The following is a 19,242-nucleotide window of genomic DNA, read 5'->3' as shown; positions in this document are numbered from 1 at the left end:
AGCTCCATCCGTCAGCGCCACCAGCCCATGTGCAGGCAGCTGCTGCAGCGGCTTTCACAGCCAGGTCAGCACCAGACCAAATAGATGGTTTAAAAGTTCTGCTGTTTTCCTCACAGTGAAGTTCTCTCCACACTGCCCTCCCTGAAAACAACACCTGTCATCCTGTCGTCGTACAGGGCTCTGAAGACGGGTGAGGGGGAGCCTGCTGGAATGGAAAGGCATCTGCGGAATGATTTTCTGTAGCAGACATCAGTAGTGGAAATGGCTACTGTGGGGGGGTAGGGTCATGGGCTGTTTAATTAGGCTTCAAAGATGTTTAAGCACGCTCTCAACTTTGGAGCTATATTAAAGACCACGCTTATAAAAACAAAACCATAAAAAAAAAACGCCTGTAGTATCAACTGAAATTATAAATTGTAACATGCTTATTGTTGTTTAGAATGTCAATTAAAAACAGACTAAAAATAAATTATCAAAAATGACAGCAATTATGTGAATTGTGTTTGGTGGTGGAATTATGGGTAGTCCCCCCACCCCCAAATTTCTGTAACGTGGTTTCCTAATTTTAAAGTATATGTCTAAATGCATACAAGTATCTATCCATTTAAGTCTACTGGCAGATAAAGTGACCTCTCCTTTCCCTCTTACCTCCCTGTATCAATCCTGCAGACTGTGTCATCTAACTGTCATACAGCAAGTTTCTCTACTTTCTGAAGAGTGCAAGCAAACGTGTGTACATTTGAGGGGCTAGATATCAATCTACCACCTGAAGGGACAGAACAGAGTAAAAGGTGGCCACAAAGACAGGATCTGCATCAACTGGGAAGACTCAAAGGACACACTTCTGCTGGGCTAGCGATGAGCGAGTCCTGGCCAGCAACAGGGCTCTAAAAGGCGGACTGGGAAAGACGGGCGCTCCTATCTGCGAGAAACCTGGGGAATGAGGATAAATGGGGTTAGGGTCTAGACTGTGTATTGACACGTCTGTGTAGGACAGATGGAGCTGGGACAAAGGGACACGAGGCTACTAGCCCAGCCTGTTCTCTCATGTTGAGATGAGAAAGAAAAGGACTATGTGCTTTTTCCTTTTAAAACTGCGTTTGTTCAAACTTTTCTTCTTTTCTCATTCAAGATGCACACTAGAAATTCTCAAATCTTGTAAGTTAGATTACAGAGCCTTCAATAAAATGTATAATTGCATTAAACTTCCATTTTTATAATTGAATCAATACCTAATTTAAAAACCAATACACTAATGTAACTGAAACAAGGGGGAGGGAAATTTGTTAGATGAGAAAGTACAAAATGTGTTGTAATAAAACCCCCAGCAAGTGTCCAAAAGGCCTGAAGCAGGACAGGGCAACTACGTGGGGGTAGGGGCTGGTAAAAAGTCACAGATGACTGAGGATGATGACAGACCCAGAAGCCCCACAGCCAGCAGGTGCCAAAGCCAGGACCAGGAACATATTCATTTCAGTCCAGGGAGCTCCTGGTTAAAACTACCACAGCCTAAGGACCATCTTTGCAGCCAAGCATCTTCAAATGATTTACAAGATCCAGCTGTCACATCTGTAATTGTAAGGCACCTATAGATTATGGCTTTAATATGTTCCAAAAATGAGCTACTCTTCTGAGACGTTTTCCCTTTCTGCAGTCTTCTGGGAAAAAAATTGGATGGTTGGTAGTTTTCTGTCAAATATGTCTTTTACTTGACTTCAATGTATCTTTATTAAATAGTTTAATTCTATTATGCTCAATAACAAGAAACAACTTCAAAAATTACCAAAACTGTGCTCAAAGAAATCATAGTAAAGAGCATATTATTTATGGCTGAGAGAAAAGATGAAAAGAAATCATTTCCTAGCACAAACACCTCCATCTCCTAAGTTCTACACAACAGAACTCAAAGTCTTCATACTTGAAATAAAGAAACTGAACCAGGATAGCATTTAAGATGCTTCCTAATTTAAAATCTTACTACTGAAATCTAGTTTTCATTTAAAAATTAAAAAATTAAAAAACTGAATTCTTAAAAGTCTCAGCTGAATAATAATGTTCCTAAAATACCAACTTACTTTCTCACTTTCATTTAGTTGTTTGTGTTAATGGGGATAATTTTTACAAGGATTGCTTCTTTCAGCTGCTGTTAAAATGTGAATATTCACTACTACACTGATTAAACTGATCCTGCTTTTCAACATTTTTTTAGGACATATATCATGTTATATTTAAAAACTCTATATTTTTCTTTGATTTTTTAAAAATCATCTAGCTATCCTGCATTAATTTGTGAGTTCTCCAGAAATAGAAACAAAAGCAGTGCATGATCGAGAAAACACAAAGCTGATAAATCATTATTTCCAAAGTAGCAAAAACAGGAAATGAATACACACATATTCCATGTGAGTGGTTAGTGATAAGACACTTGAATTTAGGGACCTAAGGGATTTTACTTATTTACGTATTGAGACATTTTTTCCCCACGCGTTAGTATGACCTAGCACAGTACCAGCCCTAAATGATATAAAAATTATAGAGTTCAAAGTAGTAACGCTTGAGTTAGACCTCAAAGGGCAGGGCCCATGTGGGCAGAGGGACACAGTAATCCAGACCCAGGTATGACAGCGCATAGTGTTTTAGTTGGGGTGGGAGCCAGAAACTCAGAGAGGAGTAACAGGAGATCCAAGCAGAGAGGAGGAAAGGTCACAAGGAGGCAAGGGCACAGACTGGCCGGCCTACCAACCCCACAATGAATGCGCATATAAGGAAACTGGGGCTTCCCCATAAGTCAAGGTAAACCCATGGGATTTGCAGTCAGACAGGCTCAGTTTGAAATGTGACACTTTCCACAGCTCAGTGACCTTGGGCAGTTATTTAATCCCGGAACAAAAGGAATAATTGTTCCCACTTCATGTGATTGTGGCATCAGCTATGTGAACACATGCAAACTACAGGGCAGCCCCTGGTGGTGGTCAGTGCTGCATGCCACCAGCTGCTGCCATCATCGGTGGTGCCGAGAGGCTTCCTAAGCAGGGGAACCATGATCCAACGTGCTGGACACGTCCCCGCTCAGAAAACGCGCCACAGAAGAGAACCCACAGGCGGCAGAGAAGATGGAGGTCTTGATCCAGGATGGTGGCCCAGTGATAGGAAGAAGAAACACGATGGCCCTCCAAGGCCAAACCTACCAGGACTGTGAGGGCTGAGACCCCTTGAGAGGGAGAGGGAGCTGTCATGGACCTCCAGGTTTTGTTCCAAGTGCCCAAATGCTGGTATCAATCACGGATACTGGAAACCCATTTTGGGGGCAGCAACAAAAGTAACGGTTGCATTCTAAGTATAACTGACTGAGGTACCAGTGAGCCATCTAGGTGTAAATACTCAATGACCAGTAGGTTCACAGGTATTTGGGGTCCAGGACAAGAGTCCTAGCTGGACTCTGAGGTCAGACAGATCTGAAGTCATCAACAGATCAACAGTGGCTTCAGCACAGGCTCAAAGAAGAACGCTTAGACGTTGTTAAGTGGGGGACCAGGAAGGAGCCTGGAGAGCACTGACATTTAAGGGGCAGAAAACAAGGGAATCACAAAGGAAACAGAAGTGGACGGAAAGGCAGGAGGAAAACCAGGCCAGCGTGTTCTCAGCAGGCCCGTGGAACACCAACGCTTGTGTATATTATCTGATGTCCCACAATTTAAAAACAGAAAAAAAACAAGGGAAGACAGAGTTTGGGGTGGAGTGATCACAAATGATAGGTGAAAAGCCAGCTGACTTGTCACCCAAAGAGTCATTCGTGACCAGAGAGGAGGGTGCTGAATGAAGTCAGGGTGCAGAGGCTAAGGTGCCACGGAGAAGCCACGCCTCTTCCTGGAGCGGGGCTGTGGGCGAGCGGCACATATATGATCACGTGTGACAAATACAGCAAGTCTGGAGAACTACACCAATGGTTAACAACTTACTGTGAAACACATCAAAAAATGCAATGTCTTTTTTGTTTTTGTTTTTTTTTTTGTTTTGTTTTTTTCAAGTTTATTGGGGTGACAATTGTTAGTCAAGTTACAGAGATTTCAGGTGTACAATTCTATAATACATTGTCTATACCTCACATTGTGTGTTCACCACCCAAAGTCAGTTCTCTTTCCATCCCCATATATTAGACCCCACTTACCCTCTTCTCGAGCCCCCTCCCCTCTTAAAAAATGCAATGTCTTGATGGGTGGAGAGACGGGCAGATAAGGGAGAAGCAAGTAAAGTAAAATGGAATTGTGGAATCTAGGTGGTAGATATTCACTGTAAAATTCTTTGAACTATTCTATGCGTTTGAAATTCTTCATAATAAAATGTTGAATAAAGGGCCAATAGTTTAAATTATCAAGCCTTCTCAATTCCAAATGCACGTTACATTAGAATCCCCAATCCAACCCAAGAAAAACAACATACTACTGGTAGTTTAGAACTTAGATTTTTTTCTAATTCTTGTCTTACTAGAATTCATATTCTAATTCTTTGGGTTGGGTTTTGTTTTACCCAAAGTACAAGACTTTGGGGGTTCAGTCTTTTAATTAATTATCTTTAGTCATCATAATGCTACATGACAAACACAAAAACCTTAGCGGCACACAACAAAAAACATTAATTTAGGTAAAAAAAAAAGCTTTAATTTACAACATGGTAAATATCTATAGATAAAAATCGACATAAACTAAAGCTCTTTGAAATCAATTTTTAAGAATGCAAAGTGGGGGGACGGGCCCAGTGGCTCGAGTGAAGGTCGCTGGTTCGATTCCCACATGCTGCCGTGTGCTGCCCGTGGGCGACCGTGTGCTGCCATGAGCGGCCGGTGGCCAGCGTGAGCGGCCGGCAGCCAGGGTGAGTGGCCAACAGCTGGCAAGAGCTGCCGACCGACTGCCTCAGATGAGGGGAGCGCAAGGCTCATAATACCAGCCTGGGCCAGGGAGCTGTGTCCTACACAACTAGACTGAGAAACAACAGCTTGAACCGGAGTGTGGGGTGGGGAGGCGGAAAAAGGGGGGGAAAAAATGCAAAGGGGTCCTGAGACCAAAAAGTTTTAGAACTTCTGGTAGGTGATCTGCAGTTTAATTAACTTCGATGCAACTCTTTCATTGTCTCACAAAAGGATAATTTTTAAAGATAACTACCCAAAGTCCAGGGAACTAAGTTACAGAACTTCTTTCACTTAGAGTATTATTAAAAGTAATTTCGACCTCACCATGTACATTATAACCACCTCCTGAAGTTTCAATAACCACTGAGTGGTTGCGCTGGGGAAGATGCGGAGCTCTCCCAGGGTGCAGGATGGTCCTACACGACACGCCTGGGCAACTCAGGGCCCCGAAGAATACACGGTGGGTCGATTATGTGTTGCTGAAGCCAGATGCGGGCAGCACTGTACTGTTCTCTCTACTCCTAGACTTGAAAATCTTCATAATAGTATAGAAAAAAAAGGCGATGCTTTCGCTTTGATCTTCTTCTACACTCTTCAGCCTAACACAAGTGGTTAAGAGCATTAGCTCCGGGCTGGCATCCCAGCTTAGCTTAGATATAAATTATTTACCTGTGACTCAGTTCTCCTGTCTGTAAGATGAGGTAATTATCTCTTCATGGGATTATGCTTAGAATTAAACAGGTATAACTGAGCACCCAGAGCTCTCAGGAAGGTTATGGGGTTGGTCTTGGGACCCAGCCTGACCAGAGCAGTCAGGGGTTCAGACGGTCCTCACTGCTGTTCCCTGAGCTTTTATACAAAAGAAATGCAGAAGTCTGACCTCTTTATGAATACATTTTATCAGTTTAGATTTCCAAAACACAGGTAGGCTACAGAAAAGACAGTGAGAAAACTTTATAGTGATAACACTCAAGAGCGACTTTAGTCTTTCTGAGGACTAACCACCGAGGCCCAACAGAGAATTACGAGAAGTGACTAATAAAACCAAGTTAACTTGCTTGCCAATTTCTGGACGGAAGAAACTGTTATTCCCTGTGACCACTGGATGAGAATCCTGTAGATAATTAATGACGTTTGGCACAGGTGATGCTGACGCTGGCTCACTGGTGCCTCTCTGGCACCAACACACACAGACAAGAGAATGACGGAGGCAATAGCCACATGTTCTGCAATTGTATTAAAAACAAAACAAAACACGAGCAAGGGGTCTGGATAACTGTCTCGAGGAAAAAGCACTGGTGAAGAAGAGGCCAGCCCTTCAGATTAGGGGAGTACAGGGCACAGGTTCCATGTTGGATGGTCTTGGCACAAAGGGAGCAACACCCCATCAGAGGCACTGCTCCCGGGGTGACATGGAGAAGGAAAAAGGAAAAGAGCCGTTTTAGGGAGAGAAAGTCCCTGTGATTGAGTGACAGCCACCCATCCCGGGAGGTGAGGCCCTGCGTCCTCAGCATGACAGTCCCTGGAGCAGATTATATAAAACAAGCTAACTGCATCCCAGGGCTGCTATGAGGATTTGCTGCTTTAACACCCTAACATGGTGACGTATACATAAATATGCGTGCAGCCATTACCAGGACAGAGATATATCCAGCATCTGACCCAAGTCAGGGATAGCTGACTCTCTATGGTTTCGTCAGAATGGGGCTTTATTTTAAAACCAAAGTGTTTATTAAGCATCTGTGAGGTACGAAACACTGTGTCTGAGACGGAGACAACAGAGAAGGGAAAACACACAAAACAAGCAGGAGTGGCTCCCTCCTTAGTGCGGCTCGGTTCTAGATGAGACACAAACAAGGTGGGGAACACAGGCCAGCTGAGTGAGGGACCCACCAGCCTCGAATACTCCAGGGTCTCACGAACCGTCTGAGGTGGGGTCATCCTGGCCCCCTGCTGACTCTGCAGACGTGGGGTTTGCTGCCAACCCCACCTAGCCCTACACATCACCTTACTTTCCTGCTGGAAGGTCTGCCACACCTCCACAAAGTCCCCCAACTGTAGAGCAAGCTGACTGTCCAGCGAGCTACACAAGGTCAGGCACACGAGAACCAAGGAGCGCGCAGCTTCGTCTGCAACACGCCCCCGCCACATTCAGAGCTGCACAGTCCACACTGAGCTACTGCAATCGCAGTGAAATAAAAATAAATTGTCAGGGCCTTAGTTATATGAGCCACATTTCGAGTGCTCCAAGGGCACGTGTGGCCGCTGGCAACCGAGTTAGTGCAGATGAAGACCATCCCATTATTGCACAATGTTCTCCAGGAGAGTGCTGCTAGATCTAGAATTCAGGGCTTATTTTAGCGTGGGACAGGGAGGAGGGTATAACAACCACTTTCATTTATTCCCCCTTAATAAACAGCAGTTGAGATTTTTTACAGCCAAGATACATTCACGCATTAGAGAATTAGAAAAATAATACACCTTACTATGACTAGCGTTTATGAAAGATCTGAAAGCATGTAACCAAACATCATTGCAAAATCGCCCCTCTACACTCGAGTGCGTCTCCCTCCTTGCAACGCTGCGGGGACAGACTCACCTTTGGAGTGTTTTCCTACAGTCCTCTTAGGCAGCGACTCCTCAGTGGAATGTGCTGATGTACGTAGTGCATTCTCCAAACTATTACTGACACTGCTGACGGGGGTCTCAGTTCTCGGAGTGACCTGAAGGAACAGAAACATAATCGTCGTTATTTTCTTCCGTTTGGTTCACGTGGAATGATTTCCATTGTTATTTAAAAGTCATTTATGTTTACTATAGTTTCAATTTTTTCTATAAAACATGACTCGTGCAATAATAAGCACTTCCTATGAAACACAAAAAGTTCACCAACCCATCACTCACCACTGCAATTTAAAAACAGCTCAGATAACTTTAAGAAAATATGGGAATTTGTCTCGTGTCTGTGGTTCACTCGTCTAGATAAAATTATGTCACCCAAGTTGCCATGAATTATATATATATCTATAACTGAGACAGTACCTATACAATTAATTACACAGCAGGACTTAACACTGTCCTTCTACAGACCTTGAATAAATCATGAAATGCTCTAAAATCAATAGTGAAACATGGAGTACAACTGGACTTAGTAGGGGGTACATTTTATAAAAGCATATTCTGAAACTGTATTACAATTCCATTTCTAGGAATTCATCATACAAAGTAAACATGTGAAAAACATGTTTCTATGTGTGTCTGTGGGGGGGGGGAATGCTCGCTGTAGCACGTCTGTGATAGTGAAAAGCTGAAAACATCTTAAATAGCTACAAATAAAGACCCAACTAAATAAACGACAGTGCATCCACAGATGGGCTATGACAGTCATAAAACAACCATGAAAGCTGTTCTACATACAGGAAGATTAAAAACAAGTCATAGAGTATCGTTCTATCACTGCCTCCTTTTCTTTGGTTTAAAATCAATGTGTTTGTGCATAAATTAATGGAAACGGGCCGGGAAGGACATGGCAAACTCTCAACTGTAGTGACCTCAGGAGTGGAGAGGAGACTCTTGGGTAGGGTGGGGAGAATGCAATAACTTTTATTTGTTTCCCCTTAATAATAATTTTGTATTTGAAAATTTTACAGCCAAAATACATTTGATTTGCAGGATTTAAAAGAAAAAAAAAAATGACCAATGCTGTAACTTATCAAAGTCACAATTCAATGTCTGTCAAAATTTCAAAGAACAGTAGAAGACAATTAAAATTTTAAAGTTTATCAAACGAGGCATGCGCTATCACTGTTACACAAACAATAAAGGGGAACCATTTGGGGAAAAAGAAGCATGACTTTCAGTCCTGATTCTGAAACAGGCTCTACTTGAGGCACATGTGTCCCTCTAAGTTCTCTGGCCTTCATTCTCATTAGTTTACTTCATTACCTGCAAGTAGGTGGGAGCTGACCCAAAGAACCTGTAAGTACACTGCAAGCACAGACCCCATGGCCCGCATAAAGGTCTGGCCCGGGGGGCACTGAGGCAGAGGCAGAGAGGAGGAAAGGATGGAGGCCGCCGCCACGCCTGCTAGCATGGGCCACATTAAACAGACAGCAACGCCCAGTCCTTCAGAGAACTGCACCCAGTTAGACCGCACGCCCTACACACAACAAGCTCTCTCTACTCCCACCTTTGTCAAAGCCACTGGAGCAGGAAGGCTTCCCCGGCTTTGTGGGGACAAGTGTCACTGGGCACACACAGCACAGGACTGACAGGTCCTGTACCAAGAGACACCGTCCGTGAAAAGGAACTTATCACAAGTCTAGGTAATCTGGAAGTGAATAAAACTCAAGGAAATAACCCTGCCCATCCAGTACTCCTTCAAAAAGTCAAATCTTTTGATAACATTACAAAGATGCTATCAAGACAGTTGAAATTTTTAGTTACTTATATTTATAATCGAACTAAATTGGATTATTTCCCTTAGATTTGGTAAAATTTCTTTCATTATCCAAATGGTCAGAGTACTACAGAAATGAACTTCTTTTCCTATTAAATAATAGAACTAATAAGTACAAGTAATTACTCAAAAAGCAAGATTTTTAGTTCCAAGTAAATATTACCATGGGAAACAACTCAGGAGGTTAACATCTGTAACTACATAATACACAAAACCACAGCAATTTCCATCCCACTTGGCCTGATTCTTAGGCACCCCCATGTTCTCACAGCTACCCTGGAAAGTAATTCTAAGTGCTGGTCCTAAGAAGCAGCTGGGTTGTCTGGACTAGTAACAAACCTCTCCTGCCCCAAGCGCGCAAACACACAACCATTTGCTCAGCCTAAAACATGCCAAACAGCCAAAAACAGAAAACCAGCCTCTACACTCTCAGGCTGCGGGAGGACGGGAGAGGGAGCGAAGGCTGAGTGGAGAATGCACTACAGTCACAATGTTTAGTGCTACGGCCAGGAGAACACAGCTTGAGAGCTGGACTGAAAGGATGGTTCTCAACCGTGGCTGCACGTGGAACCCTCAAGGCACTGGAGGAACATATGCCAACGCCAAGTCCCACACGCCCCAATTCAATCAGAATTTCCAGAGTGGGGCTGGGACCTGGTTGTGGTTTTTTGTTGTGTGCGTTCAGCTCCCCAGGTGACTAAGTGCAGGCAGGCGGTGAATCGCCGACAGCACCAAGTCCAGGTTTTTTACCGCAGCCACCATCTTGTGAATTCTCAGCAAAGACCAAGAGGAAACCCAGAGAGTACAGGAAGCTCCTTCCGTCGATTAACAGGAAAAGCTAAAGGGTGTAGGTCTAATTGCCATGCTACCAAGAGGAAGGAGGAACCTCTGCGTTACCCTATCGAAACATATGCATTGCACGACATAAATAAATGAAAGAAAACTTTCATACTGTAACTGCTACAATAGAAATATTTGTTTTCCTCAGTGTTTTCCCCCAAAGGATTTCTTTTTAGTTTTCCAAATGTTCACTTTTTCCAACCAAGCCTTTATCTTTACTTTGCTCCTTTGTTTACATTGAAAGCTGCCTTCACTTGCATTTCCCAGAAATGCTGTTTTTCGGGTTATTTTTGGTTAAGTTAATTTGCCCATGTGACCTACGCAGTTCAACTCAGATGCTCTCTGACTCACGCTCACAGCGGAGCTCCAGTCACCAGCTCGGTGTGCACGAGAATGGAGACTTGATCAGTTCCAAATGTCGCCTTCTGCTACCGTGAGGAAGGCACTGAGAAAATGCTCTCCGACAACAGAGCCCGACTCCACCTTGAGGGACATGTTCCCTTCACTTCCACGTCCTTTTCATGCAAGCTCCTTGCTTTCTTTCTAAATGAACACCCAGCATGCTCCCTTGCATCTTGACAGCCAGCCTCTTGGATGAGCCACCAGGGCCTGGCTCGTAGTCTGACATCTCCTGCTTCTCCCCTCTGCTCAGTCTAGTGCAGCCGCCCAGGGTGGGCTCAGCAGCCGGGTTCTGCTTCGCCTTCTGCCTGGAATGGTCCCCTCACTGCCATCACCAATGTCACCTTCTTAGCAAGGACTTTTTTTTTTTTTAACTGGGGAATATTGGGACACAGTGTGTCTCTCCAGGGCCCATCAGCTCCAAGACATTGTCTTTCAACATAGTTGTGGAGAGCGCAGCTCAGCTGCAAGTCCAGTCACCATTTTCAATCTTAATTGCAGGGGGCGCAGTCCCCCATCCCATAGTGGGAATTGAACCAGCAACCTTGTTGTTGAGAGCTCACGCTCTAACCAACTGAGCCATCCGGCCGACCCTTAGCAAGGACTTCTTGAAGCTCAGTGAAGCAAGGACTTTTTGTCTGTTTTGTTCACTGCTGTATCCTCTGCACTTCAAACAGTGCCTGGCACAAAACAGGTACTTAATAAGTGTGTAAAATGTATGACTGGATTTTAATAAATTCAGGATTGACCTAACAACAAAAAAAAGCACCTCTATTTCAAAGTAAAATATCTGCAGTCTAAATTATGTACTATGCAATCATCACAGTGTTTCACCAGATCTAACACAGAACTTGCAAAGCTCTAGCCATGAATGAAATCTGACTCTGAAGCGAGCTACCAGTCACGAGGCACACACTCCATTCTGTGGTTCTGCCAGGGAAGTGATTGTGGTCTGACTTTGCCACACACCTAGGGAGACAGCAACGGGCTCACGTCCCAGCACCTAGCCTCACAGCGCACGCCTGGCTCAGAGTTAACCCTCTCCTTGTCACAGCTGCGTAAATAGAGACTTGGCCTCTGCTTCCACTTTAATGTGCCAAATGCCTCCAGATCTTGTTGAAATGATGGTTCTGATTCAGAAGGTCTTGAGGGGGTTGGGGGTGGGCAGGGCTGAGCCCCTGCATTTGTAACCAGCTCCTTGGGGTGCCGCTGTTGCAGGAGTATGTCAAGATAAAGGAGCTCTCCATGATCAGAACCTTCACAGGCCAAACAACCTTCTTTTAGGGGGGATGTAAAAAGGAATCCAGAGCTATGTAGACAATTAAATCAGATCAACTCAAAGACCCCACCCAAGGATAAGATGCAAAGATGACAAACCATATGGAGCATCAGCCTAGAGGACACCTGTTGGACAGCATGACCCCTGCTGATTCCCTTCCTCAGATATTTACACTTTTCTTTAACGGTTTTCCTTAGTCCATGAAAGAAACCTAACTCTACACTGGCTGCTTTAAAGCTTTGTGTTTAAAAATCCCTTTTAATATTCATGGACCAGAACCACAGTTTTTAGAAGAGAGTTTTAATTATTAAAAATCTATTTCATTGAAGACCCCTCAAAGTCATCCGAATGGGACATGCTAACATGTACTTGGACTGCAGAAGAACCCCAAAACGCTGACTGCAACAGATAAACCAAATGGAGGCCTGGGTTTCCAAAAGCCTCACTTCATGCCACTAACAGGCATTTGAAACGGCTCAGAAAATGGCAGTGTGCACCAAATCAGGGGTTTTGACTTTCCTTGTGAAGAAAACAAGAACAAAACACAACACTTGGAGCTGTCTGATGAAGCCTAATGACCCTGCCCGGAAAAATGTATTAAATGCATAAAATAAACAGGGGTTGCAAATAAAGCCAATTGCACTAAAAAGTTATCCAAGTCTGTTTTCAAAGACAAACGTGCTTCTTTGACACACTTGGCAAGCGGGTGTCACGTAATCTGAAGTAGTGATGAGCACAAAGGAGACCTAAGATGCCTCAGCCACTGCAATATGGAGACATCTGATTGTTGTCAGTTGGACAGGCCTCAAGACAAAGAAGTCTCTGGCCAAAACCTTGACAGCCCCGAAATTGAGAAACGCTGCCCTCATTCATTTTCTCTACTGTAAGTCGTAGGACTTTTCAGACAAGAGCAACCTCCTTTCTAACCAGAACCTCCTAAAATCCAGCCCGAATCAGAGAAAGCCTGTAGGAGGCCTTCCCTCATCACGTCATCCCCGCGACGTAATCCCTGTAAAACAAATGCAGTGCTGAACTCTAACTGCAAGTGCAAGCAGATTTATTTTCCCTACTCACTAAGTTCTTAAAGATGGGCCCCAAAACTTACCCTTCACATACGTGCCCTCACGTATGTAAAGCCCAGAAGAGGGCAAGGCACGCAGCACGCTCTCAAATGTTCCACATCTAATGATGCAGAGGAATTTTTAAAAAAACAACAACAGTAAAGCAATGGTTAATATCTTGAGAAACCAGAGCTTCAATGTCCTAGCTGTGCTGTAATTAAATGAATCACTGGTCATAAGCAACTGAAGGGGAGGCCGCAGGCAGCAGGACAGCCCACTTGCTAGGCGATGGTTCTCCGTGCTGAGGCCCTCTGTCAGGATCACTCGGGAACTACGACAAAAAGATAATGGCACGCCTTCCCCTCAGGCATGAAGTTAAAAGTTCCAAACTCTACCTTCAGATATACCCCAAAACATTCCGAACAGCACCTATACAAGGTTTCCACTATAGTGGTATATGGACCAGCAAGAGACTGGAAACAATTAAGTGCCATTAATATGGAACTCGTTAAATAAAATGACACATCTACGCTTGGAATACTAGGCAGGTGTACACAAAATGGAGTGAGAATGCTAGATTTTGACATGAAAAGACCGTTCAGATATGCGTGAAGTTTAAAAAGCAAGGTGCACACTGAAAGTCTAAGATACGAACAGTCTGTAAGAAGCCATGGAAAATAAAACAATGAAAACTACTAGTATTATAACCACGTATGCACAGTTCCATTATGCTTCTATACACATGAATCCCTGTATTTAATCCTTGCAGGAATCGTTACCTCTACTTTAACAATAAGAACGACTGACACTCATCAAGAACTTCCCCAAGGTCAGCTGGTCAGGAGGAAGCAGTCCTATAGCTGCAGAGGTTTAGGATGGTGTAGATTAAATCCCAGGAGGAGGGCACAGCCGGGTTGCAGTGGCGACAGCTCTGGTTCCAGCGGCAGCACAGCCCCTGCAGCTGCGTAACTGCGGCCAAGACTTCAGCTCGCACAGGCTGCAAAGTGGGAATAATGGTACCTACCTCATAGGGTTTTTGTGAGAATTAAATAAAATGCATTTAAAGTGGTTAGTGAGCTGGAAAAACCATAAGTATCCAATAACATGTTAGCTGCTATTATTACTATGGTGCTCCCAGTCTCATTGGGATGGCAATTAAACAGGCTCAAGTGCCCTAATGGAGACAAGCTCTGCGACAACCCCTGGACTGGACACACACTCATGAGGTCCTGGCAGAGAGTCCCTTCTGTGAGGCTGAATCTCCCTGGGAGAAGGGTCTGTGTTGACTCAACTGTCACTGCCCTGCTGTGGCGCACATACAAAAATGCACTGGGGACACATGCCTGGGGACGAGCTCCAGACAGCCACCAGTTTCCATGTCCCCTTCCCTGCAACCGGGGAGGGGGGGATTGCTACCTTCTCCCCTAAATAGACACTCCACTTAAAAATGGACCCCACCAAGACAAGCGACCACCTATTCTCAAAGTAGCATGAAATAGCTGTAAGATTATTTGATTTGAACTACGGTTAGACATAATGTTACAAGGAGATCGATCTCACCCCCAACTAGCAAATGCTAATCAGTGCAACTGTGTGGACAGCAACTGGGCACATGCAATAAATATTCATGACATCTGTACCTCTGGACACACTGGTCATGTTGGGAGGACTCTACCCTAAGAATACCGTCGGTGATACAAAGGTTTGTGCGCAAGGAGCTTCATCTTTGCTTTAGAAGAGCAAAAACTAAATATGAACGACATAAATATCCAGCAAGATTAATCTTTAAGTAAATGTATATCCACATGATTAAATATTATGCAGTCTTTGAAAAATAATTTCAGAAAACATAAGGCATGGGGAATGCTCACACTTACATCAATGAAACAAGGTAGAATTTATTTTCTGGGTCATTTATTTTAAAACATTTAAGTGTAATTGCTATACAATATTATATCAGTTGTATTCCACCTGAAACAATATTATATCAGTTGTTTCAGGTGTACAACATAGTGTTTTGACATTTTTATACCTAACAATCTGATCACCACACTAAGTCTAGTACCCATCTGTCACCGTGCAAACTTCCCACAATATCACTGACTATACTGCCCTTGACCATTTTCACCCCGTCTACCCCACCCACCCCTCTGATAACTATCCCTCTGCTCTCCGTTTCTGACTCTGTCTTGAAACAAGGTAGAATTTACAATATGTCAATTGTGTGTATACACAAACAGGTATTGAAAAAAAGAAAGATGATGCACCATAACAGTATTTATCATCTCTGAGCGATTTAAAAAAAATTTGTTTTCTGTTTTCCAACTTTCTACAAGGAACGTCACTATTAGAATTAAAAGCCAAAAAAAAAAAAAAAAAAAAAAAAAAGTTAAAGACATTGAGTCTAAATGTAAGTACCTTCCTACAAGATATAAACAAAAAAATGTCAGACAGGAGGAGCAGCCCGTGAAACGGCTGTGAAACGGAACCGGCCCGGTGATGACTGCCTGTCCACCAGCTCCTTGCGGGGCTGGGTGCTGTGGAGCTGTCGGAGGTGCTGAGCCGCCTCCACAAGGTGGGAGAGATGCCGGCCAGCCGGCCTCGTGGGAGAACAAACAAGACAGTGTCAAAGAAAGTGCGGGGTGGGGCAGGGGCACGATTCCTGGGGGTCCAGAAACAATAGTGGAGCTGAGGCCTAACTGGAGAAGGAGCCAGCCAAGCCCTGCAGGAAGGGCCTTGTAGGCACAAGAAGAGTTGGGCAGAAAGACCTTCTTGGCTGAAGCTTCTGAGTGCCAATGGGGCAGCAGGGTCAGGTACCCTCAAGTGCAAAACTGAACTCCAAAGTGACTACGGTCGTTTATTGTTCAATCTGTTTTCCAAGCAACCCGTCTCATCGGCACGAGAAAGAATAACATCTGTTAACTACTTTTAAGTCAATGGAAAAAAATACATAAAATAAAAAAGAAGACTGATTTGTAAGCATTTTACTAAAATAGTAATTACTTGTCTCTAAAAACCAGAACAAGAAAATAGAGAGTTTAATAGTGAAAGCTATTTGCTGACTTAGGCCAACTGAAAGCCAATGCTAACCAAAAACCGTTTTCCACATGAAAACATTCCTTTTAATATTTCTTACCCTAAAGCTCTACTCATTAAAAAAAGAAAAGAGAAAAAAAGATTACTACTCAAAAATCTCCGCAAATCTCAGGGCTTAACTAGATGAGCTCCAGCAATGTGACTGTAAAGCAAAGGTCTTCCACAAGCAGCTTGCAGAGTCGTGCAGCTTCTACCTGGAGTGCCCAGCCCTAACTGTGCAAACCTGAGAAGCCTTTAGAAATTCAGATTCCAGGACACCCCACAACAGGCTAATTAAACCAAAACCTGGAAGCAGGGAGTGAAGGGGGGGGCATGCCCTGGTACAAACAGCTCTGAAGGGATCCAGAATCACTGCTCCGGAAACTGAGTGCAGAACAGCCTGGATTCGAAGCAAGAGGCCTGGGCTGACTAAAGACAATACTTCCTGAACTACGCAAACCTATACAATGGGGTTAAAATAGCAACTTAGTCAACTTCTTCGGGTTGTTACAGGATCAAAGTATCTAGTCCCTGGAAAGTGACTCTTGCGGAGCCTGTCACATAAGCAGGTGCTCAATAAACAGCCACAGTTATCTAGGTCAGTGACACAACTGAGGAGTGGGGGTGGCAAGAAAGACTTTGTCTGAACAGCCACACTACCTGACCTCTCCTTCAGAGCTTTATGTAAACACAATTTCAACAGGCTTAGGGGTATTCTAGAACAGCAAATAACAGGCAGCAAATTTAATGGACGGGGAAGGGGAGCCTAAAGAAATCAATGGTTGCTGGAGAATGTCAGCAGTAAGGAGCCACAAGTGACAGCAAGAGAACATGAAGAAGCAGTTTGAAAAGCAGAAGTTTAAAAGGCACAGCCATGTGGGAACAAACAACCCAATCTTAAACTCTGAAGGCAACACTGTCTGAATATAAAAACAACACAATCAGGAAGACAGTCCCTGCCCCTTCAAGAAAAACTTAAATTATAATATCAAAAATGGTTAACGGTGAAAATAAGTTCAGTTGCAGAGGCACAGTTACTCCTCCACACACAATTTCAGGGGCAATTTCACCCCATGGACATCACATCCAAAAGGACAGCAGGTGCAGCATTCGTGCAGGTTACTTCTTCCTCCTGGACTTTTGACATTAAGCACACATTATTTACAATATTATTATTGTGCACATTTTGGCCAGAAGTATTTTTAAATTTGGGTTTTTCTTTGAGAAACTGGATCAATGTCTAATCATAAGTAAACTGTGTTATAATGACCATTTTGGCTTCCCATATAATATTCAACTGCCAGAGATGAACCATTCAGAGCAGTTAGCACATTAAAATGGTTGCTTCATGATCCCCATGGGATACTATCCACAATATAAGTTCAGTTACAGACCTCGCAGGCATCCAGGAGGGTAAGATCAGGCACTGAAATGAGCTAGAAATGAGCAGGAAGCATCAAAGGTCTAGAAAGTATCAGTAAAACAGGCCCTTGGGTGTTATTTCTATAGAATGAGTCTTGACTGGGCAGTTATCACGAACGAGGCACAGTTGCTCTGAGTCGGAGCCCACGTCTTTTTCACAGCTGGCCATGCCCAGAAAGATCAGGCCAGAAAGGGCTCCACTGGAATGAACAGAAAAGATTTTCAGTCAAGAAATTCAAGATTTACCTCCTACAGCAGATCTAACCAGACCCTGCATCCAACAGGTAAATGGTATTTGCTCAAATGAATTCCACTGACTACAAGTAAAAAAGAGCCGAACCTGCCTTTCACACTTCTCCTGCTAAGTTCATCCACACACCAGGTTCTCCTTTCAGTTATTTAGCAGCTACTAAGTGCCAGAACATTTAAATCACATCTCACTTGCATTCTTCAAACGACCCTCTTCAAGGCTCCAAGGCAGCTCATTTTTCTCCCTGCACAGGACCTTACTCTTTAAAAAAAATTTTTTTTTTTTAATTGGGGAATATTGGGGAAGAGTGTGTTTCTCCAGGACCCATCAGCCCCAAGTCAAGTCGTTGTTTTCAATCTAGTTGTGGAGGGTGTAGCTCACTGGCCCATGTGGGAATCAAACCGGCGACCTTGGTGTTATGAGCACTGAGCTCTAACCAACCGAGCCAACAGGCTGCCCGGAAACTTGTTCTTTATAAAGGAAAATGTCATAGTGTAAAACCCTCCTTCACAGCTCCACTTCCTTCCTAGAACACATGCCCCATATTCACCATAACACTTGGATTATAAAAAGCAGGTGTTTCTATTTTCAACAATGGCTGAATAGTCAGACCAATCTTCATGCAGGTAACCATAAAATCTGGACAAAGAATAAAAAACAATAAACTGAACACAGCCAAAAAGCAGGCAGAAACGCGAGGGAGGTCTACACTTAGAAAAAGAGATTTGCCCCAGGTAAGTCTCATGTCCTGCAGGCCATCCTCATCAGAAAAAGAACAGCTGAAGCTCAGACAGAACCCCAGTCTTACTGACTTGAAAAACCAGAGATCAGAACTCTGGGAGACCACAGCAGCTGGAAAGTGAGGGGGATGTCCCAGGAAGGGGAGCACCTCCGAAGGGGAACACCCAAGTCTGCATCCACCTCTCCGGGTGAGCCCTGGACTGGGCATGCATGGGACAGGTTCCAAGAAGCCACGCTAAGACCAAACAACTGAACAGAGACTGCAGCTGCTGAGCATACACAGGGAAAAGAATTCCAGAGTTTGGTCCAGCCAAATTGCCCGCTAAACAAACAAAACAACATCAATACTCTTCAGGAGGAAAGAACAAACTCCAGAGTTTCTACAATGTCTCATTCACATCATTCAAGAAGCAATCCATAATTACTAGACATGCAAACAAACAAAAACATGACCCCTACAAAGAGAAAAAGGAGACCAAGCACAAGATGAGTCACATACTGAAATCAGAGGAAGTAGCAGTAAGTGGCTGTTAGGAGCCTCAAGAACGCAAAGGAAAATATGCTCACGACGTACAAACCGGAAAGATAGCTCAGGAGGGAAACGATTTAAAAACGAAAAGTCAGAAAGCAACCAAGATGTCCTTCAGTAGGTGAATGGATAATAAACTGTGCATATCCAGACAATGGAAATATTATTCAGTGACAAAAAGAAATGAGCTGTCAAGCCATGACAAGACATGGAGAAAGCTTAAATGCATATTACGAAGTGAAAGAAGCCAATGTAAAAGGCTACACGCTGTATGATTCCAA

General features: G+C 43.8%; 1 protein-coding gene across 2 annotated transcripts in view; it reads right to left on the bottom strand.

Moving 5' to 3' along the window:
* The window catches only part of ZCCHC14 (zinc finger CCHC-type containing 14), a 59,174-nt gene that overhangs the window by 26,203 nt on the left and 13,729 nt on the right, over positions 1-19,242 (bottom strand). For both annotated transcript variants that reach the window (XM_019742660.2, XM_019742659.2), the window contains exon 2: positions 7,506-7,629. In XM_019742660.2, coding sequence (XP_019598219.1) covers positions 7,506-7,629 — 124 coding nt within the window. The remainder of the gene's footprint in view (positions 1-7,505; positions 7,630-19,242) is intronic.

The sequence above is a fragment of the Rhinolophus sinicus genome, linkage group LG11 (assembly GCF_036562045.2).
Source record: "Rhinolophus sinicus isolate RSC01 linkage group LG11, ASM3656204v1, whole genome shotgun sequence".
In the NCBI taxonomy this organism is placed as follows: Eukaryota; Metazoa; Chordata; class Mammalia; order Chiroptera; family Rhinolophidae; genus Rhinolophus; species Rhinolophus sinicus.
Note: the sequence above shows the minus strand (reverse complement) of the source record. Positions and strands in the feature narration are given on the sequence as shown.